The sequence below is a fragment of the Harpegnathos saltator genome, unplaced genomic scaffold (genome assembly GCF_003227715.2).
Source record: "Harpegnathos saltator strain DR-91 unplaced genomic scaffold, Hsal_v8.6 scaffold659, whole genome shotgun sequence".
NCBI lineage: Eukaryota > Metazoa > Arthropoda > Insecta > Hymenoptera > Formicidae > Harpegnathos > Harpegnathos saltator.
This window is the reverse complement of record NW_020230492.1, coordinates 702369-724819: the sequence shown is the minus strand read 5'-3', so window position 1 is coordinate 724819 and position 22451 is coordinate 702369. Positions and strand designations below refer to the sequence as shown.

The 22451-nt window shown below is 47.9% G+C and overlaps 1 protein-coding gene across 1 annotated transcript in view; it reads right to left on the bottom strand.

Annotated features, from left to right (window-relative positions):
- Positions 1-246: 246 nt before the first annotated feature.
- LOC105185203 (dynein beta chain, ciliary) overlaps positions 247-22451 on the bottom strand; it is a 36218-nt gene continuing 14013 nt past the window's right edge. The window contains exons 24-66 of the mRNA XM_025304920.1: positions 22192-22437; positions 21859-22083; positions 21552-21753; positions 21300-21466; positions 20803-21215; positions 20260-20530; positions 19749-20011; positions 19303-19613; positions 19040-19155; positions 18703-18914; positions 18378-18581; positions 18205-18276; positions 17886-18101; positions 17517-17754; positions 17145-17337; positions 16534-16711; positions 15050-15178; positions 14689-14908; positions 14459-14620; positions 12775-12921; positions 12530-12691; positions 11952-12188; positions 11595-11816; positions 10494-10745; positions 10242-10368; positions 10019-10152; positions 9670-9907; positions 9417-9604; positions 9097-9266; positions 8377-8597; positions 7941-8217; positions 7595-7870; positions 6732-7137; positions 6088-6404; positions 5837-5969; positions 4016-4297; positions 3167-3373; positions 2660-2993; positions 2394-2569; positions 1494-1604; positions 1229-1402; positions 924-1072; positions 247-606 (exon numbers count right to left, since the gene is read on the bottom strand). Coding sequence (XP_025160705.1) covers positions 312-606; positions 924-1072; positions 1229-1402; positions 1494-1604; positions 2394-2569; positions 2660-2993; positions 3167-3373; positions 4016-4297; positions 5837-5969; positions 6088-6404; positions 6732-7137; positions 7595-7870; positions 7941-8217; positions 8377-8597; positions 9097-9266; positions 9417-9604; positions 9670-9907; positions 10019-10152; positions 10242-10368; positions 10494-10745; positions 11595-11816; positions 11952-12188; positions 12530-12691; positions 12775-12921; positions 14459-14620; positions 14689-14908; positions 15050-15178; positions 16534-16711; positions 17145-17337; positions 17517-17754; positions 17886-18101; positions 18205-18276; positions 18378-18581; positions 18703-18914; positions 19040-19155; positions 19303-19613; positions 19749-20011; positions 20260-20530; positions 20803-21215; positions 21300-21466; positions 21552-21753; positions 21859-22083; positions 22192-22437 — 9273 coding nt within the window. The 3' untranslated portion in view covers positions 247-311. The remainder of the gene's footprint in view (positions 607-923; positions 1073-1228; positions 1403-1493; positions 1605-2393; positions 2570-2659; positions 2994-3166; positions 3374-4015; positions 4298-5836; positions 5970-6087; positions 6405-6731; positions 7138-7594; positions 7871-7940; positions 8218-8376; positions 8598-9096; positions 9267-9416; positions 9605-9669; positions 9908-10018; positions 10153-10241; positions 10369-10493; positions 10746-11594; positions 11817-11951; positions 12189-12529; positions 12692-12774; positions 12922-14458; positions 14621-14688; positions 14909-15049; positions 15179-16533; positions 16712-17144; positions 17338-17516; positions 17755-17885; positions 18102-18204; positions 18277-18377; positions 18582-18702; positions 18915-19039; positions 19156-19302; positions 19614-19748; positions 20012-20259; positions 20531-20802; positions 21216-21299; positions 21467-21551; positions 21754-21858; positions 22084-22191; positions 22438-22451) is intronic.

The window sequence follows — 22451 nt, the reverse complement described above, 5'->3', positions numbered from 1 at the left end:
CAACTACATCGCGCAATCCTTGGCTACATGCCAATGCGCATAATTAGCCGAATACGCGCGTTGTAATTATCGCGGCGATACCGACTCGCTCTGCTCGCACCGTACACAGGATTTGACGTAATTGCGAGGGTTATTATAACCGGGAAGCTGCAGTCGCGCACACACTCGCGTTACCATTACGACTTGCGCCAAGAGAGGCAGAAGCATTGAGAGAAAAAAAGGAGGAGAAGGGGGTGGGGGGTGGGGGGTATGGGATGAGTTACGATCGCGAACTTGCGCGTGCGGCGTGTGTGAACGCGGGCGTCGTTCAGTCAAGTCTGCAGGAGAATCGCGACGCCGGCCAGGGTCCACTTGGTGGGTTTGTCGCGGGTCTTCAGGTTGAACGTCCAAACGTACGTGGGACCGCGGGTTCGAGTTTTATACAGCGGGCACTCGTACACGTTCTTCGTCTCCTGCTTATCCTGCGTGATCGCCTTGACGAACACCATCGGCATCTGGAACAGCAGCTCCTTCGGCCGGGAGTCCGCGATGCAGCCGATCGCGCTGTCCCATCGCGCACCCTCCATGTACAGACCGTTCACGTACGCGCCTTCCCGCGGCGCCGCCCTGGCACGACGGTGAGACGGTCTCGTTATCGCCTCGTCGATCCCCTTCCCCGTCGTTGACCCTTTCCCGTCTCGCCGCGAGCAGCGATCGATATTCGCGATGTCGCGAGGCATTGACAGAATTTACTTACGTGAAGTACGTTTTCCTCGGTACGATAATCATCAGCGCAATCAGCGCGACGCGAGCGCTTGGATGTTGCGTTCGAGAAAAGCAAGAAACTTTGGGAAAAAAAAGAAAAAACAAGCTGCGAGCAAGAGTCCCTTCGAAAAGCCCGCGTGCTTTTACTCCGCGTCATCGTCGACTTTCAAGCGACTCACGTGATTTCCTCCCTTTGCTTTCTGGTGACGTCGCAGTGTAGACACATCTTGTCCAAGGACCATTCGTTCTTACGGGCGGTTTGCTGCATGATGGCGGTGAGGAAAGATTGCGGATTGAAGAAACCGCCCAGCCAGACCGATAACGGCAACTGTTGAGACAATAAATGCGCAACTAGGTCGTAGGCTGAGTGTAGAAGAGAAAAAAGAGTGACATGCTATGCGCCGATTCCTATTTCCTGTTCGCGGAGAATTCTCAAGGTCCTGTTCGTACACTTGACACGTTACGTGTCGAGGCGTTTGCTCACGTTAAAATCTACGATCCAATTCGACAGTTCGGTGATTCGATTGAGCATGTCTGCGAACCAGCCGGACAATCCCAAGGTGGACGGATAGGAGTATCTGGCCCAGGACATCGGTATAGACTCCAAGAACAGACAATTCTGCAGATCTTCCATGTCCGCGCTGATTGTGAGCTCGCCCTAGAAGCGGAACTTTTAGACTCGTCTCATCGGCAACTCTTCCGTCGCAACACTTCTTTACGTCTCCCTCCCCGGCACCTGTGACATCTACCTTCAAACCGAGCTCGAGTTCTCTCAGAGATCTCTTCAGCTCGTTAGTCAGTATGTTCATACGTTCGCATTCTTGAAGTGCCACGATGACGAAAGGTGTACGCTCTTCCGTCTGGAAGAAGAATACCGAATCGAGTCGTTTACGGCGACTTTTCTTCGTTACCGCGATTGCCGGGCCAGTCGTTAGAAACTGTCGCGTTTAACGCGCTTAACCCTTCCGCTTAGTTAGTGGGAAAATATACTTCCCATCTTTTCTTGATTCAATTTTGCGTTGTAAATCACATAATTTTGAAGAACTAATCGGGGATTTGAGTTTCCCAGATATGACCGAATAGTTGTTCAACATACTCCAATAGATTTTTATACCCATTTTTATTCACTTGTGATTATTTATAACGAATCAAAGTTGAGAAAATGCTTTTTTTGGGGAAACATCGATTCCTCGGAGAATATTGGATGTAAAGGTCTGAAATTTCCACCAAATATTTTTCTGATGTTGTACAAAAACGTATATTTTTTCGGTACTCTTTTGCAGGTTAGATTTCTTTTTTATAAACAAATATTTCTACAAAAACGGCTGAAATTTGATTTTTAGCTCTATTTTCTTAGTTTTTTCATTCTGTATCTCCATCTTATCCATACTATCAATATTATTTTACCCCAAAGATTCGTAATCAGCGACCCGAAAAACCCATACACCAATAATAATAATAATTGGAATTTTCATTAATTTTGTACATCATGATCGCCACACTGAGCTCGCCATTTCGAATTTTGCAAATCTGCCTTTAGATTCGTAATTAGCGACCCAAGAAACGTAGGACTACCAAAAATATTTTAATAATTTTCTCAAGGGAAGTTAATTCAGCAGTGAAAGGGTGAGAGGGTAAGCGATACCAACCTTGCTCATTAACTCCTGCATATTAAACTGCTCGGGAAGTTTGTCCAGTAGATCCTCTATCAGAGCCCTCACCTTGTCCTCTTTCGACAAAGTCCCGACTGTCGCGTCGCCAATGTCCCGCGGCTGCATCTCCCAGATCGTCTTGAACAAGCTTTCCGCCGTGCTCGTGAGGAAGCCTGCGTTCGACAACGATAACATGGCTGAGAATTGGCGCGACGCGCTTGTCGATTTGATCCCGCTTGTGCCGATCGATCGAAGAATCTCACCGATCTCCGCGTTCGGGTGAAGTCCATACAGCGCGGGACTCTCCGCTGGCAAGTAATCCTCCACGTACTGATGATAGCTCGCGTAATCGCCACTGGGTGGCACCAGAAAACCCGGAGCCAGGTACAACTCACCCTCGACCAGTTCCGGCTGGAGGTACTCCAGCAGGTACGTCCGACACAGTCTCCGGTCCCAGTCGTCTGTTATGTGACCGCCGTACATGATCTCGCCGAACAAGTAACGCAGATCCTCCCAGGGTACCTTGGCGTTGCCCTCGAGATAATTCAACAATACCGACGCACTGATGGTCAAGTCGCCGACGTTGAACGGATATGGCTGTCGAGATAGGTTAACGCGCGCTGTCGATTATCACCTTCTCTGTCCCTCTCTTTCAACAATGTCGCAATGTTTCTCGCGGATCATACACGATCGCGTACGTTGACGCGAATCGCGATGACTCGGCAAGACTCGCGTCGTGTGTATGTGTGTGTGTGTGTGTGTGTACCGACCCTATTCCATCCTTGCGCCCCGAATTTCCTGCGCTCGGCCATGGCGGCGTGGTAATAGCAAAGGGCGAAGAGGACGGCTTTGAACTCGGTCTCTTTGCTGCAGGCCTCGAGCGTGTCCTGGCTAAAATTGTCCAGTGCCTTGTGGATATTGGCGCGCATACCCGTCGGCGGTTCGTTGGTGATCTTTATGGCCGATTCCAGTATACCCTGGGATCAGTCGCAAGCATCGCTCAAGCACCGATTCGATCTTCATTTCGACGCGAAATTTGCACGCACGAGGAACCCTCGTCGAGAGGGTAACGCGCGACGCATTCGTCTCCGTCGTGCACGCGACTTTCCCCCTGCGTCTCGCGTTTGCGCGCGCGCGCACACCTTGAAGATTTTTCTCCAGCAAGTGCTTGGCGGGAAGTGGCAAAGTGTGAACAACTTCCCCCAGAGTGGAGTTTGCGAGTTTGTGAGCGCGCTTCGAGCGAGGAGACCGCTCATCAGCCTGAATCGCTTCTGGCCGGGGAACACATTGTGCGCGTACAACTCGGTCGTCGGACAAGGCGTGAGGAGAGAGAGAGAGAGAGAGAGAGAGGAGAGAGGAGAGAGGAGAGAGAGAGAGAGAGAGAGAGAGAGAGAGAGAGAAGGAGGCCGCGTCGCGAAGAAAAGAAAGAAACGAGATAAATTTAGATATAGACACGGCCAAAAGCAATCTGCCTCGTGATATATCCGAAGAGTCCCGACATGATGAATCGTGGAGCGAGCGAAGGAGAAAAGAACACGTTGAATGCGTTGCGCCACTTTCCTTCGCGCACTTCCCGTTGCCGTTTGTCGGAGCGGAGCGCGCGGCTCCGCTTTTAATACCTGCGGTATTATCGACTCGTGAGGGTCGGGGCTCGGCTCCGCGCTAATGTAGAGACGATAATCTTCGTGCGGCTTCTCCGAAAGCTGTTCCATCTTCTTCTCGAGTTTCGGCAACCACTTCCTTACCAGATGAACGTTCTGGAGTATAACCCAATGACCGTTGCGCGCCGAGATGTCCATCGTCTCCTCCGCGACGGGTTCCTGACCCTGTCCCAGCGATACGTTGTGGAAATTTTGCGCGTCCAGTGTGAAGCCGAGCCGCTTGCCGAGTTTCTCCACATCCTACGCGTGTTCGTTCAGCGTTATTTGGCATTTATTTGGCATTTTAGAGAGAACGACCCCGGATCATCACCGTTTAACCCTTTGAAGCATGGTGTGGCATATAAGTCACACCTCGTCGAACTAAATGAAATCATATTTCTCCACTTCTTATTTTTCTGATACATCGCTGATTCCGAAAATGAAGTCGAAATTTTCAAATTCTCAAAACTTGTACCAATATGCCGGTTCCGATTTACAAAAAAACATAGATTGCATAAAATCTATCGTAACTAAGGATTTCGCCCTGATGATATGTCCTCAAATTTGTTTTCCGGGAGTTTTCGAGGCCGCTGATTACGAATGTGAGATCAGAATTATAAGTTTTCCAAAAATTCAAGATGGCGGGCACAATATGGCGGATTGAAATCGTGAAAACTAGATCGATTCGCGTCAAACTGTATGTATCCAGGGGTTTTTGGGGTGGCTGATTACGAATCTGAAGTCGAAATTGAGAAACTCAATTGGCGGACCCAATATGGCGGATCAAATTGTGTATTCGGGGGTTTTCGAGCTTGCTGATTACGAATCTGATTACTTCAGAGCCCAAAAGCCTTCGGATACACAATTTGATGTAGATCAGTCTAATTTTGAGCATTTCGATCCGCCATCTTGAATTTTGAAAAATTCTAATTTCCGATCTCAGATTCAACAGAGATGTGCGAACTATTCGAATTCGAATCCGAATCCCTATGATTCGAATAATACGAACAGGAATCAAATACATTATCGTTTACATGCATCAGCTACAAAACGGGCCATCTGCGCTTGTATGTTTGAACCCTTAATTTGTAATTAACTTAACTTATAATTAATAACTTTATTATAAATTACTTTAAATATTTAAATATATATAGTACTTTAAGATGATATTACAATATCAATATATTCCCTTTCGTATTAAAATCTTCCATCATTATTTGCATGTTAACACGTTCGCGACAATCAATAAATCCATTGGTTCACTCTAAAGGACGCATAATTTATTTTTTAATATACCTTCTGCTTCTTTGTTTTGCATTTGTTTTATAACAAAAGGCTTATGATATATAGAGCCCCCGATACATACAGAGACTTTCAGAAGCAGTGCAATGCTTCATAGTGTGTGACCCACCGGTGGACACGCACGTCTATTAATATAAACCAGTGTGACCCACCAGTGGGTCACGATGTCGCGAACGTGTTAATAGTCATGTTAAATTTTTTAATGATTCGATTCGATTTCATTCGATTCGATTTCATTCGATTCGATTCGAATTCGAATTAAAAAAATGACATTCAATTCGATTCGATTCGACATAAAAAGTCTTGATTCGCACATCTCTACTGATTACGAATCGGATTACCTCGGAGCCCAAAAACCTTCGAATACACAATTTAATGTAGATCAGTCTGATTTTGAGCATTTCGATACGCCATCTTGAATTTTGAAAAATTCTAATTTCCAACCTCAGAGTCGTATTCAACGAATTGAAAAATCCTTCATAGGGGAGTATGATGTACCTTCAAAGGATCGACTCCTGGAGAGAGAATGAAAAATATCGGCGTGTTCGCGCACATATCTTCGTATGTTTTTTCGAAAGCCTGAACGCGGAACTGTATAAATTTTTCGCCCAGCTTCTCCTCCACGAAGCACCTGCATCGTCGTCGGAGAGTCAATATCGATTAATGAGATACAAATTTGGACTGGTAACTGGTATTTCGCAATCCCGGATATTACGTGTCGGGCGGTCACGGCGTGAGCGACAAATTACCGTACAGCGTAGACCATTCGATCCAGTCTCACGCATCTCATTATGCACAGCCTCTGGAAGGCCGTTTTATTTTTCCATTCCTGAGGAAATTTCTCCCTCTCCGGCGTTTCCGACTCGACAAACTTTTTCCATCTTCTCGCGGCACCGTCTATGTCGCGATCCAGATTATGGAAATTTTCCATTCCGCTCAGGTACTTGACGCCGCCCCAGCCGTCGTTACTGAGAAAGTCCACAGGACTCGTTAGATCCGGCAAGTAAGGGAATCGCAGGAGAAAGTCAACCTCGACCTGTTCTATCTCCTTCGTTTGCAATAGAATCTACAAACAAGACCGTAGCGTTCGTTTGTTAACACAGCATATAAGGATCGCGCGCCGTCAAGATGGGAGACGCAGGATATCGAATTGGACCGTGGACAAAATAATTTCTGCCGCTTGTTAAAATTCATTAGGCGTGACGCGGAAGAACGCCGCTCTAAAGACGGTCATCTAGAGATAAGGAGAGTCAAGTCACCGAGGCCTCTCTTCCTCACCGTTTAAAGAGAGATTGGACGAGAGATTTATTTTTTTATTTCTTCCAAAACCCGCCTATCTGTCGTTCGTCGTGCACGAGGAAAAACCGACGTTATTTACCGGACGAGACGATACCTGAAGAGTCAGCTGGCACAGAAATATGAGCTTGTCGCTTTCAAAGAGTCCACGGCTGGTGTATGTAAAAACCAAGTACGTGACGCTGTCGATCAAACTGGCGACGCGTTTACCAAGGATGTCCGTCGGCTCCGCAAGTTTAATGGCGTTCTGGAAGACCGCGCTGAACGCCTTGAGAGAAAATTGGTACAGCATGTTGATCTTGTTGAGGTCGTTAAGGATGAAGTATAGGAGGCTGGCCCTGGACGCCACGGGCCGGTAGGACTCCCGCGCCTCGTCTATCTTCGCAGCGGTCACCTTCGCCTCGATCGCCTTCGCCTCGATCTCGCTGGCTGTCTTCTTCGTGGTCTCGAGGTTCACAATGAGAGCGACGTCGCTCAATATATCGGGACCCGCCGACGACAACCTTGGTTGGAGAAATGAGACTCGAGGAGAGTAATTTGTGCAAAAATATTGGATTGATGAGAGAGAGAGAGAGAGAGAGAGAGAGAGAGAGAGAGAGAGAGAGAGAGAGGGAGAGAGAATAATCAGAGGAGAGGCTTCTCTCTTTCGAACGAGAAAACAAATTCCGATCAACGCTCTCTCTCTCTCTCTCTCTCTCTCTCTCCCTCTCTCTCTCTCTCTCTCAATCCGCTCTTAATGCTCGATTATCGATTATCGATGACGACTGCTTTGATTCGCGCGACTTTGAAACAGCACAACGCTGGACAACGCTGTCTCGCAGGTACTCGAGGTATATTCTCGCCGTGTGAAAAGGAGCGGGCAAATAACTCGTCGTTCGAGTCGTCTCGCTACCGTCGTTCAACGCGCGGTGCGAACCCACCATTAAAAAGTTGGCTGTGTTCGCGCGTAGCGTTACGCACCTGTGCAACAGATCGTCCTCCAACGCCTTCAGCGTGATCTTGAACGTGTTCTGCTGGGTAGTGAGCTCGGCTTTGGTCGATTCCAAATCCGGACGCTCCGCTTTCACGACGGCGCCTAATAGCTGCTCCTCTAAACCGTCTTTCGTGACCGTAAAATTGATGAGCGTAGTTTGAGCTTGCATCTCCGGCTTGTAATGGGGATTCGCCAGTTTCGTTTGCAGGATGAGATGGAAGCGCGGGTCGTAATCCACCTCTTTGTCTCCCACCTTGATGGCCCTTGGTCAACGTAAATTTTGCAAGTGGTCAATCTTCAAATCACTGGGTTAGCTAACGACGAGAGAAGTACCTTCCCCTTTTGATCAGGACGCGAGCTAGGATTGGCTGTAAAACAGCGTCGACCGTCTCCATGATGCTTTCCAGTAGCACCACTTGTCCATCGGCGATACCGTATTCGATTCTATCGAGATAATCCTTGTCTGTCAAGCGCACCACCATCAGATCGTCTGCGTATTTGTTCTTGATCCACTTGATCCCTTGCAGCTGCGGGTCGATCATCAGCGGCCATCTGGAGGAGTTGCTGAGTATCGTGGCGTTTTCCGTGGACATTCTGTCCGTGGGCAAACCTACGTCACACACACACACACACACACGCTGTGGATATTTCATGTCCTCGCTCGCTTCCTTGTACGCGTCCTTGCGCTTGCTGCTGCGCTGTGTGGCTCTCTCTCTCTCTCTCTCTCTCTCTCTCTCTCTCTCTCTCTCTCTCTCTCTCTTTCTCTTACCGTCGTTATTCCACTGTGCGATTTTCGCGTCGTCGGTCATTAAAGACAGCGGATCCAAGTCGGGTGTACGCGGTATCGGCACTTGCAGCTTGTCGAGGAACGGTAACCAATGTAAATTCATGAGATCCACTCTATATTTCCTCGTGAAGCATCCCATGTAAGAAATAAACGCCACGGCGAGCAACACATTGCCTGGTAGAGTGATTCCGGATTTCTTCAGTCTATTTTATCGGCGTATCGTAAACGTGCTTAGGAATCCGTGTTTAGAAACGCGCCTTCAAGGTGAAGCTTTCGATAATCTCGATGTTATCTCGGTAGACTCAATCTCACGTGCAACTTGCTACGCTTCAACTTGCGCGCCGACAAAACAGAGACACTCGGAAAGTCGCGCGGAAAAAACAGTCGAGCGGATTAATCGTACGAGGGGAGAGAGACAGAGACAGAGACAGAGACAGAGACAGAGAGAGAGAGAGAGAGAGAGAGAGAGAGAGAGAGAGAGAACGAGAGAGAGAGAGAGAACGAGAGAGAGAGAGAGAGAGAGAACGAGAGAGAGAGAGAGAGAGAGAGAGAAAGAGAGAGAAAAGGAGAGAGGGAACGATCATCCATTTGATTCGTAACCGGCGATCGAGTTTGCCATCGCGTCGCGTCGCATCGCGGTTTGCCGCCGCGACTTTTTCTCCTGATTTGCGATCAAGATCGAGCGCGAGCAAACTCACGTACACTTGCACGGTTTCGGCCCAGCGGATGTTTTCGGACGCGAGGCCGTTTACCAGTCGATTCGCCAAGTTTATGGTAAACGCGGTCGCTTCCGCCTCGTCCTGACACTTTTGCTTCGCGACCAGAGCCACGCTCATCTTCTCTTCCAACACGTCCAACACCTTCTGGAGCTCCTGTGCGCGCAAGCGAGATCATTCCCGGATTAGCTCGGGTGATTTTCGACACGCGGAACGTGAAGAGAAGACTGAAGAGAGAGAGAGAGAGAGAGAGAGAGAGAGAGAGAACACGCGGCCGAACCGAACGCGGGGGGAGGGGAGGCTTACCGCTAAACGACCTCTCAAAGAATTCAATTTGTCCATGGCTGCTTTCAGCTCGGCGTTCGCCTGCGCGAGCGCGGCTCGCAGAGGCTTTACACTCTCGTTGATGTAATGAAACACCATGATGTTCTTCACCCAGCTGCAGAGGCCCGCAGCCGCTTGCGACTTCGAGTACACGAATTCCGGATCGAACCCTGCGATCGTCCGCTGTTAGACGAGAATTTGAGCGGCAACTTATCGAAGACAACTTCGCGGATACCTTTGTTGATGATGTAAGGCTGAATCGCCCTCACGACATCCGGATGTATATTCTCCTTATCGTAATTACGCAATTGCGCCAGAAACCCGTCGATGGATCCCATCATCACGCGGCAAGCCTTCCAGCTCCGGTCCCTGGGCACTTTGCCTTTCGGCGAGAACAGGACGAGCACAGCCTCAGCGACGTTCGCCACGGCGGCCGGCGGCGTACCGAAGGACTTCAATTCCGTCAAGTTGTTCTGCGGGACAACAGGACGAATTGTTCTCTTCGGTTCTTCTCGATTCGAGCTTCGGCTCGTCGTAGCTCATCGATCGCAACGTAATCTCACATCTCGCGAGTTCCTTCTCACCTTGTTCAAGGTATCGAGCGCCGCTTCGGCTTGTCTCACCGCCGGCTCGGCGCGGGCCAAGTCTTCGTTGCAACGCCTTTGATTCTCCGACACGGCCTCCTTCATCTCCGCCACTCTCGCCTCTTCCTCGGTCACTGTTCGAAAATTCGTCGCCGTCGCGTCCTTGTTCCGGTGCTATCGTTCGCGAGTAACAAGCACTTCCGCCAGCATTTCGATATCTTACCGACAGCTTTCTCCGCCTCCGCCTTCACGTTTTCCGCGCGCACTTCGACCAGTATTTTGTCGGCTATCTCGTTCTTCTTCTTCAACTCGATCTCCTGAGCCGCCAGTACAATCTTCAGCTCGTCGACCTGTTTCGCGGGCAAGAGTTTACAGTCGAAGAAACTCGCCGGGAATGTACGGTTGAGGAATGCACGGAACGACGCTAAACAACAACGTTAATTTGGCTGAAGAAGGGTAAAGCCGGGAGCCGCACCTGAACGGAACAAGACTCGAGCTTGATCAATCCGTCGGTGAGACGCGAGATCATCGCCGTCAAGTCGTGACTCTTCTCCGTCAGGAGCTTGGAGTACAGGGAGATTTGCTCGAGGAATGACTTTGGCGTCGTGTAGTTGTATCTCCTCTCGTTTTGCAGATACATCTCGGACACATAGTTCACGCTCGTGTGAACGTACGACATGAAAAGCGACACGGACGTCCGATATTCGGCCTGGAGTTCCTCCAGCTCCTGCGGTGCAGAAACGCAGAGGTAGAACGATCATTTGAGCGTTCGAGCGATACGATAATTCTACGTCTCTGTAAATATTCATCGCGCTAAAAGAGAAAAAGGAAAAGAGAGAGAGAGAGGGGGAGAGAGAGAGAGAGAGAGAGAAAAGAGGAGAAAGAAGGAGGGCTGAATTTTTATGTTATTAACGTAATCACCATCGATCAAGGTAAACATCCCAATGGCCGGACACATCTCGATATCCGACCACTTTGAAAAAAAATATTTATTATTTATCTTAACAATAATGAATGAAAGTAATAATTATTGTGAAAAAAAAACCCCAATATTTGACGATCAGTTGGGAAGAAAGTATACTCAATTTGATACTTTTGTGTTGAAGTAAAAATTAATTAAATAAAAATATGCACCTAATTTGGTTTGGCAAAATAATGGTCAATCGTTAATAAATTCACTAAGAGATAGCATCTACGTATTTACGTATATTATTTCCCCGTTAGGACATACCAATTTTCTACTTGCGGTCAGACACTGGGACAAATATATCCGCCATAACCTATTTCAACTGCCCGCTCACTGGTATACATTAATGCGCTTTATTACTCGTGTAAATATTTCATTAATAATAGACATTAATAATAGATATACACATTGGTTTAAATCATTTTTCTCTGCTTAAAAGTAATCTCAAGTTTTCGCAAAGTAAATGCAAATATTTATGTCAAATCTATTCTTAATATTATATATCGTATTTTTCGTGACGACCTACGCTTGAACCGGGTCCGGTATTACCGGGACATTTACCTCGGTCGTTGGAAAAACGCCCTGTGCTGTGAGGGACCTCAATCTTACCTCGAGAAACGTCGCAGACACAGACTCCAAGGCCTCCTGCGGCCAGTCCTGAAACCAGTCGATCGCGGTGCAATTTACTATCGCGGGGAACTGCCTAGCTCTGTTCCGTAGAGTCGGCCCGACCGGCGAAAAGCACAGGACGCATCTTAATTGCGTTCGCACGCGCTCGATGAAGAATTTCCAGCAATTCTCTTTGGTGTCGATCACTCCGGTTTGCTTGACCTAAGGCGCAAAATGCGCGACGTAATAGCAAGACTGGCGTCGTGTTGATCCTCGAATTATCGTGTTCTCGAAGGTGAACAATTAAAATATCCACGGATTGTACGGAGTGTAAAGGTTGATCTCGCTGATCTTCACCTCGTTGCGCACGGCGTTGAAGATGCCGTCCACGTCTTCGTCGTCGAATAATTCCGCAATCTCGCCCGATGCCAACATATCGTTCACCACGACCAAAAACTTTTCCTCGGCCACCTGAGCGTCGCTCATTAAAAAGGTAATACCGATATCCTTGACGCCTGCTTTCAGATACAACACGGCCAAGTCAGCCCTCAGCTCGTTCAGCGAGTAATCTTTGCGCAATTGCACTTGAAACACCTGTACGTGACACGTTCGTATCGGGTTACTATACTACGGATTACTCGACGTTTCACTCCTGCGAGCTGTCCCTTGCAAAGCCTCGGACTACTTTGCTGAAGTTTATTAGAGTTAGTCCCCCGCGGGGTGCGGGGTGATAGCGTGCGGAGCGTAATGGCTTCGCGGAGGAAATTGATTCGGCAAATTTCTCTATTCGCGTTAGCCGAATGAAATATCCATCGGGTGAGGAATATTTTCCGAAAGAGAGGGTCTCCTTCGTGGCAAACTCGCGGCAAGCTCGCAACAGCCGTAAGTGCTCGGCAACGGCCGTAATTGCTGATCGATCGGGCGAGCCCGCTTACCTCCAACGAGGAAACGAAGGAGGCTAAGCGAGATAAGGACTGCTTGCCGCTACCACCTACGCCTACTAGAAGCGCGTTGCCTCTCGGTGCCTCCAGTATCCTGTTGATGCGACACACGTGGTGCACGGCATCTTTGAACAATACCAGATTCATCGCGGACACCTGCGGAGACCAACGCCGATCGTAATCGAACAGTGCTCGCCAGCTCCTTCACCAGCTCGCGTACGACGCGATGCGATATTTACCAGCTCGTTGTAAGTGTGAAGAACATCCTCGAGTGATTTCACAAGTTGCGCCCAGTCCTTGACAGGCGCGTACTTCGGCTCGCCGATTCCTTCCGCAAAGTGGCAGTATATCAGCGGCTCCGTCCTCATTTCATTTTCGTCCAGCTCCTGATCACGTTCACCGACTTTTAACGGAAGATCCGAAAGACGCGTGTCCGCCCGCGTGATCGAAGATCAGACGAGGTGATATTCGATCGTGGAGACACGCTTCGAAATAAAAGTGCCTAGGATCTAAGGAACTGGAGATGTGCGAACTATTCAAATTTGAATCGAGTCGAATCGAATCGAATTACATTAGATTCGATTCGAATCCGAATCCCTATGATTCGAATTCGAATAACTCGAATAGGAATCAAATATACTATCGTTTGCGTGCATCAGCTACAAAACGGCTCATCTGGGCTTGTGTGTTTGAACCCTTAACTTGTTGTAATTAACTTAACTTATAATCAATAACTTGATTATAAATTACTTTAAATATTTAAATATATATTTTACTTTAAGACGATATTACAATATCAATATTCCCTTTCGTATTAACCCATTAATGCCGGCTGGGACAGAAATTTCGCGTTGATTTCAATGTTATGAATTTTTATGAAAATGCTCGAAAATTTTAATCCAAAGTACATTACTAGAGGTTTTCGAGATCGCTCTTTCCGAATCCGCTGCGAGAATCATTGAAAAATGAGTGTTTATATTGATTTGTAACAATTTTTTCCAAAAAATGCGATTTTTTCTCGTCAATTTTTTTTTAAATCTTGGATTTCATCTTGATAAAAATGTTGAATATTACTGAAAAGTACTCCAATCGTGTCCTCGAGACTTGTAATTTAAAAAATACATATCTGGACGTAAAATTTTCTGTACTTTTTAAATCTGTAACAAAAAATATAAGTTTTCCACCAAAAAATCAACGTTGGACGCCGTTAGGCCCAAAAAGTACATCGAACCCAAATTTGGGGCCTACTACGTGAAAGAACTCGATCAACAGGACAATTTTTATTTTGGATAATTTTTCATAAAAATACACTCATGACGAATTATTCGACCGAATTCCCAAGGATCCGGCGATATCTATGGTGATACATGCATATGGTCGCCATATTGAAATTACTAAATGGCAAAAAATTTCAGAACCGCATATATTTTAAATACAAGTCTCGAGGACACGTTTGGAGACACTTTTCAGTAACATTCAACATTTTTATCAAGATAAAATCCATGATTTAAAAAAAAAATTGACAAGAAAAAATCGCATTTTTTGGAGAAAACCGTTACAAATCAATACAAACACTCATTTTTTATGATTCTCGCAGCGGATTCGGAAAGAGTAGCCCTAGTAATGTACTTTGGATTAAAATTTTCGAGCATTTTCATAAAAATTCATAACATTGAAGTCAACGCGGAATTTCTGTCCCAGCCGGCATTAATGGATTAAAATCTTCCATCATTATTTGCATTATTTAATAGTCATGTTAAATTTTTTAACGATTCGATTCGAATTCGAGTGAAATTTCATAGATTCGATTCGATTCGAATTCGAATTTAAAAAATGAGATTCGATTCGCACATCTCTATAAGGAACACTTGGCGCGATTCGCTCTCCTGCTCACAATCGCCATATCTCAGCCATCGAACGTACGGGTATATTTTTACGAAGTGCTTCGAGCAGCAGCCGATCGAACACCCTCTGGTCCTCGAAGTTCACCAATTTGTCGCGATACACCCGTGTCGCCTCGTGAGCGTAAAGTCTGATTATGTGACTCGGAAGCGGGAGGACATCGCCGTGAGCAAACAGCATTCCCTGTACGTAACATCTCCGATCACCGTCACGTTCTCGTTCGGCCTTCGTCCTTCGTCGGGTATTCTCACTTGGAATATATTGGTCAAGTCGCGCAAGTTGAAGATGTAGTGGAACTTGATAGCTGTCGGTAGGAAGGTCGCGGCGATCTTGTCGTGGAGGTACAACGCGGCGTTTACCAAGGGTTCCGCGAATTTGTGTACCGCTGGATTAAACTTGCTCCGCGGGTCCATCAGGTGCTGCACCAGGATCTGACTGTATATCGTCACGAGCGCCTCGGCTTGCGGGAAACTGAGAAGAAAGTCGGAATCAATCTCGCGATGTACAGCATGCGTGGAAAACTTTGAACATCGCACCGCGATCTGCATTCTGTGCTCGCGCGCGCGCACCTGGCGCGGCCTGGACGAATATAATTGCAAACGGAACTCTCACCTGACTGCGAATACAGCAAAGTGTCTCTGCAAGCGCGGGTCTATGGTGAAACTTCCCGCCGTGGGATTCATGCAAGATACGTATTGCGTATTGTGAATCTCCTTCAGTGTTAGTTTCGTTCGGTCGTACCTGCATCGAAGCGACGAAACCGAATGCAATCCGATGAATTCGCTTGGCGCGTTATGGTCTCGTTATGCACCCAAAAAAATTTTGTAAGTATTTTGTAAATATTTGCAAAGTGATTCTTCCTAAAGTCTCATGTTCGAAGCGCAGCCTTTTACAGAAAAAGGATTCCTCTTTCGATCGAGCGATTAAAGCGAACCCCATTCGTCTAAAATCTATTAGATATTATTCCAACTGTTATAATTATGTTCCAAATATGGGGAAATCCCCATATTTGGTCAAATGCAGTTTATAATCTATTGCGGGAAGTTGAATAATATATTCTTCCTTTTAACTATGTTTCACACAATTGGTTATGATGACCATCTTTCTAACTATGAAGCCCATATAGCAAAACTGATTGGAAATTTGTTCGTTACGATGATCTTATTTCATTCGTGCCTACTTATTGTAGAACTGCCGGAAGTACATCTATATACAGGGTATCCGAGATGTTTTGGAAACGAAAAATTGTGAAGATTACTCAGATGAAACTGAGAAGAAAAGAATCATGTATCGTTTTGCAACAATCGCAATAGTTATTAAGTTATTAATGATTGAAAATGACCACATTTAGAGGCTCTCTTAATTGTCAACTTGAAAATTTGCGTATTCACGTGCAAAATAGTAAGGGCTTTTTTGTTCAGAATGACCTAATCTACAATTATATAGCGATTATTGTGCCTAGCGACAAGTTCAAGATTCAGGGTTCAAAGCTTAATATACTCATATCTAGATCGCTAGACACAATAGCTGTCATACAATTGTAGATTAGGACATTTTGAACAAGTAAGTCCTTTATCATTTTGCAAATAAGAACTTAAATTTTCAAGTTATCAATTAAAAAAGCTACCAGATGTAATCATTTTCGATCATTACTTACAACTTAATAACTATCGCGATGTTTGCAAAATGATACTGGACTTTTCTTCTCAGTTTCTGATCTGATTAATCTTCACAATTTTTCGTTTCCAAAAGATCCCGGACACCCTGTATATATATTACTCTTCGCTACACATTATAATTTTTTTCAAATTAACCAGTAAGAATAAATAATAATAATCCTCTTGAAGAAAGATTAAATAATTCGTGTATAAGAGGAAATTTATATTAAAATCACTGACACATAATCTCTCTAACTTTAAGAATAACGCGTTTATAATATTTTCCTCTCAATCTCAGAGGAATCCTCTTGAGGAATGCCTCTTGCAATACGAATAAAACCCTCTAAAATTTGGATGACTCCGCTTGTTCTGAAATCACTTTCTTTTGGGTGTGTTATCTGCATCTACACGAGAAAGAGATCGGAGATTTTGTTATACCAGTGATTATAATCGATATGTTGCCTAATGAGAGTGTGAGGCTGCACGGTGCCATAAGTATCCACTTCCGGCATATTCATGTCGTCTATGAAATATACGAGAAGTCTCGTGCCCGGTGGCCCGTAATTACGTCCCGCCTTCTTCTCCAAATGTTTCTCCAGCACCTTCTGCAACGTATCTTTTCGACGAGAATGAGATCAGCGCAGTCTCTCATCAAACGACAGACACGCTCGATTGGTGACATCCGCGTACAACATGCCCCATGTCTTTCGTTCAAGCTACGAGCCACCTCGAGCCACGTAACGCGAACGTATGTCACGGACGCTGTCTATTGACAGCGGCCAACAACGCGACTCTGGCTTGTGGTCAGTTGCGGTATCTGGCAGCTGTAGGGCGACTTTGCCTCGTGGCTGAACTTCCTCCTTGGGCAAATTCGCAAATTCGCGCCACGAGTCAGCGGCGCGGATCATAGCGGCTCGTGAGTAAGCAACATTTCTCGCCGATTTCTCTCGAGCTCTGTTTAAGGACGTGACAGAGCGCGAAAGAGAGAATACGCGATCGATTGCAGAAAGAAGGTTCAAGGTTGCTTCGCGAGCATCCCTCCTACTTACCTGATGTGGTGTAGAAATTCAACGGGACATTCACGACATTGTAAGTATCTGATAAGTTGGCCAATTTGTCCGCCATGATTACGCTCTTTCCGCAGCCCGCTCCGCCCACTAACATCACCGGGACACGCTTCTTCAGCAACAAATCCAGGAAGAAACGCAGACGCGTTGTCTCTCCGGTTGGTACCAAAGCGGACTTAAACGTTAGCGTTGATCTTTCGTTGAATTTGCTGTTCCTCCGTTGGAAGCGCGCGGGGAGAACCGTTTGCTCTCCCTGTTATTACTTAGTTTCTCCGCATTTTACATCGCTTGTCGCATTTCGCACGCGACGCAACGTGTGTAAGTGCAAGTGTGAGTACAAGGTATGAGAGAAACCTGAAGCGGGATGTCCGAATCCAGTTGAAAGGAGGGAACTTTATCGGTCCAGGGTACCAACTTCTTCGTCTCCGGCTCTATAAAGTAATTGAACACATTGCCGCCCGCTGGAAACTTGACGGTCTTGAACTCGTTCTGCCACCACTTGCTGAATTCGTTTCGCCAATCTGTCAACTGATCTCGAAACATTGCGGAACCAAACGCCCAGATACAGGCGAATGCAAAGTACAATTCGTACCTGGAACATACACGCGCGCGCGCGCGGGCGGGTTTTACGATTGAAATTCGCAGTCGACGATGCGCATCGCGTGAGGAAGATCAAAGTGATCAACATGAAGGATTGTGCGGTTAGTGTCAATGTCTCGTTACCATTCCTTCGGACACTCTGGCGGCACGTTCTCTTTAGTCAGGAAGCAGTCGAGTAAATGACAAAGCATTTCCACGTGACATATTTCCGGTAGAGGAATGATCTTCTTGAACTTGAATTTCGTCACGTCCAATAGAGGTGGAACATACTTCTCGAAGAGGATCGACAAGTTAGCGCGTTCGAAGTGGTCTCTCGTTTCTATCCAGCTGGTTACAAATCTGCGAAAAAGTTCTCAGCTGGGAACGACCGGAAGAAACACTTGGCTACGATGTACGAAAGCAACGGAAGTCAAATTCGCGGTCGTTCTGGAAATTTCCTTACGGACTCCAGCCCAGATCCTGTGGATTGATGTACAAGATTCCCGCTCTGGACACCGTCGCCGGCGTGGCAGTCCTGAAATAAAGGAAAAGGAGAGGGAAACTAGCGAGAGCGAACGTGAGCGTCGAGAGAGAGAGAGAGAGAGAGAGAGAGAGAGAGAGAGAGAGAGAAATTACCGCAAGTTGGAAACTTCAAACAGTAGACGCATGTGTTTCGTCAGGGCGATTCTTTCGTTGCTCGCCAACGTCAGAACCTTATTGTCATCCATGACTGTGTTGAGCGACTCGATCCACATCGGGTCTATGTCACCGTCGAACACGATCCACTTGGGACCGTCGCCGAGCATGTTGGTTTGCTCCCTCATAATCATGGAGAACAAGCTGCGAAAGTAGCAATAAGAATAGAAAGTTACACCGCGGTTGTTATGCACAGAGAGCGTGGTCTAACACGAGCGTGGTGCCTGATCGTTGTTGAAAATTGACGGGTGCGCAGTCTACGAACCCGTCTTTCCATTCCCTCGTTGCCGGATTAATGACGCCAAATAACTCGTCGTTGGTCACCGCCTTTGGGTTCAGGTCGTTGTAGTGCGGCTTACGTTTTTCGTTCGAGTACGTTCTGTTGAGCGTTTTCCACACCTCGGTCTTACCGGTCCCGGCGAGGCCGACGATAAAGACCGAGTGTCGAACGTGAAACAACTCCTCCAATTGTACTACCTGAAGCAAACCGGTGGCGAGGGGGAGGGAGGGAGGGAGGGAGGGAGGGAGAGAGGGAGGAACTCTCTCTTTCTCCCAATTCAAGTCAATTAGCCACTCAAGGTGAGCGCGCGCGTGTAACGTACCTTTAGAATGAATCCGTCCTCTGGTTGCATTTTCAAGTCTAGAGCCGCGAGTTTGACCATCCTCTCAAATTCGAGATCTCTTCTTCGTGGTACGTCCAGCGCGGGAAACAAGTCCCCTGGGTGGAGAATAAAAAGTCGACGAGGTGCTTTTTTACGCGCGCGAATTGACTCTCTGCTCCCTAATTAAGCCTGATCCCTCGACCCCGAAGAAAAAGACCCGAGCCCCCTAACTCGATCCAAGATTTATAGCAAATCTCTCTCACCTATCAATCCCATGAACACGGGCACGTCATCGGTCACAATTTTCGGCGTGTTAAAATCTCTCAGAGCTCTCATCAAGACCTGGTTCTCCGGCCGTTCTTTATCGTCGCGCTTCAACTTTCCAGCGACGACCAAGACGGACTTGATGGCTCTCAGGCCCCAGTCGTAGTGGTCTTGCTTGGACAACAGTTCTCGACACAACGTGTACATGGTGATGAACTTTCTCGCCAGTAGTCTAGCCTCCTGGAAGCCCTCGGCCACCAGCATGATCTCGCAAATCAATTCGAAGTCGGGCACCACCATGGCGCAGGGCCTGTTGTCGATTTATTCCTCGATCATTATCAGCGCGCCCGAGCAAATCTCTCGACAGTCTCTCGAGATGTACTCTCGTTACTTTCTTTCCTTGTCCGCAACAAGAAGCGCTCGAGCCGCGCGAGCGCGAATTTACCGGAACAGGGTCTTCAAGTTCTCAGGCAGTTCCGTTCTACCGGCGTAACCGGGATTCATCGTGATGAACATGCCGACCGTGTCCACGAGATCGAACTCCTCGGCAAAGAATAAAAAGGTCTTCTTCCGGTTTTTCACGCCGTCCAGGACGTATTTCACTTGCACGGCCACGACCGACAGCACCTCGACGGAGATCCTGTTGAATTCGTCGAAGCAACCCCACGCACCGGTCTGCGCTAACCCCTTGTATATGTTGCCGCACGACTACAAACGTTCGATCGAGCGGCGATAAATAAAACGAATCGAATTAGGAGCGTGGGTGTCATAGCGTGAATGGAGGAGGAGGAGGAGGAGGAGGAAGGGGGGGGCTCTCTGTAGAAAACGGCCGTTTCACACATTGAAAATCGCCGAGTGCCCATCGCCCTTTGGCCGCTTCGCAAAATACTGCGAGAGGAGAAGGTGGAAGGAAGGAGCCGGGGGGGGGAGGAGGGAGAGAAGAGGGGGAAATGTACCTTGTAATCCATTTGCTCGGAGCAGTTGAAGACGTAGACCATTTGTCCGAGGGCTCTGCCGAGATCCTTAGTAGTCTCGGTTTTCCCCGTTCCGGCCGGCCCGGCCGGTGCTCCGCCCATTATCAGATGCAACGATTGCGTCAGCGTAATGTAGCATCTGTCCGTCAACGGCGTAATTACCAGCCGCGGCGCGTTGCCCAGGTACTCGTAAGCGTAGACGAAAGACGCGTCGCAAATGTTGGCGACGCAGTCTTCCGATTTGTCGTCCCACCTGCGAGGCGCGCGATCACCCTCTTTCGAATTTTCCCGTCTTCCCGCGCCTCTCGCGCTCGCGTTATCAATGGCCGCGTTCAGCAGAACAAAGTGATCAGTGAGCGCTCAGTGTGATTATTGTCTGTGACTGCGAGCGTTCTTTTAAGATTCTTCATAGACCCACAAAGTATTTGCCAATCAGGAGCGAGAATCACTAAGCGCTCACTGATCATTTTGTTTTTTTTTTTTTTCTTGAACGCATCGCCATTATCGCGCGATGTCTCACACGACCTGTGCCTCAGCTGCGACTGCCACTGGAAGCTGGACGAGCTCTCCGCTTTGATGGATATCAGCTTGCCGACGACGTCGCGCGCGTGCACGTCGATCGTGCAAATGGTCATGATCTTCTGCCGGTCGTTCTCGTTCAGCTCGCCGCGCAGGATCGCGATCAGCGCGTTCAGCTGGCCGATCTGCTTCTTCTGGTAGTCCCTCAGCGCGTTCTCGAATCCCTCCTCGAGCCGTGCGAACGCCATGTGCACTTCGGTCGTCCACCAGATCTGGCTGCCGCAGAGTGCCGGCTGCGCCTCGTGATCCAGGATCCAGAGCTCGCGGGACTTCTCGTCGTACGAGGCGACCGCCTGGCTCAAATGATATCGCACGGTTCTCCGCATCGCGTCGCTCACGCGATTCAGCCAGATCTCCACCTGTAGGGGCGGGCAGGGGGATGGGGGGATAGAGACTCGCTGGATCCTCTGGATCCGCTGAAATGTTCATTCGCGCATTCGCACCTTGCCGCTGCAGTCGCACGTTCCATGCATGGCCATCTCCTCGCCGTCCTTCGAGATCATTCCGTTGGCCTGCTTCGTCGCTTTCCCCCCTTCCATCTTCCACGTGAGATTCGCCAGCGAGTCGTACAGCTTCGGTAGATGCCTGCAGACCATCTCCGGGTTGTTCCCTGTTGCGATACGTCGCGTAACGAGTAACGAGCGAGTCTCCGCACGGGGAAAGGGGCAAGTGCACGCGGATACGCGTGCGTTTACCGTTGCTCAGTATGTTGAGCAAGTCCGCGGATGAGATGAAGTAGAAGCGTGGATAAGCCAGTCTCTTTGTCTCCAGGTAATCGGACAGCGCCTTCTCGCAGACGCTCAATTGCTTGTCCAGCTCCTCCAGGCGATCCAGCAGTTTCGGCCTGTTGGTCGATTTAACTATGTTCAAGTTGGCCGACATCTCTCTCAGCAGATCCTGCAAAGCGAGCACAAAGAGAGACATTTTCCAGATGTATTCAACAATGAGCGATGTGTATGTGTGAAGAAAACAGGAAGGATTCGTCACGAGATCGAACGTCACCTTGAAGTCCTTGTCTATCTTCTCGAAGCGCCTCGTCTCTTCCGGCAATTGGCTTCTTATATCCTCCGAGCCGATAAAGATGCTCTCCAAGTGTATCCAAGCACGCTGAACCTGGAACCAGGCGTTGATCGCGGCGTCCACGTTGCTGAGCTTCTGTTGCCAATCGGTCACTTCGTCGAGGAAGTGGGCTACATATTTCGAGTCCAGCATACTTTGCAGTTGCACCTGCACGACATTTTTCCCGTTTCTCTCTCTCTCTCTCTCTCTCTCTCTCTCTCTTTCTCTCTTCCGATTACTCCCGAAAAATTTCAATCGGACGCTGTCAATACTTACCTGATTTTCTTCCAGTATCTCAATAGTCTCCTCGTCTATTTTCAAAATGTTGAACTTGGTGCGCTCGTGCAGCTCCTTGCCAAACTCGAGAGTGTCCCACATGTTGTGCAGCTCCTTGAGAACCTTTTCCATGCTCATTTCTTTCACCGCCCTGTCCACCGTTTCCTTCACCTCTTCCTCGTACTTGTGGAGCTCCAGTTTCAGCAAGTCCTCCAAGGTCGTCTTATCGTCCATCGTAAATCTCACCTATAGTGTCGTGA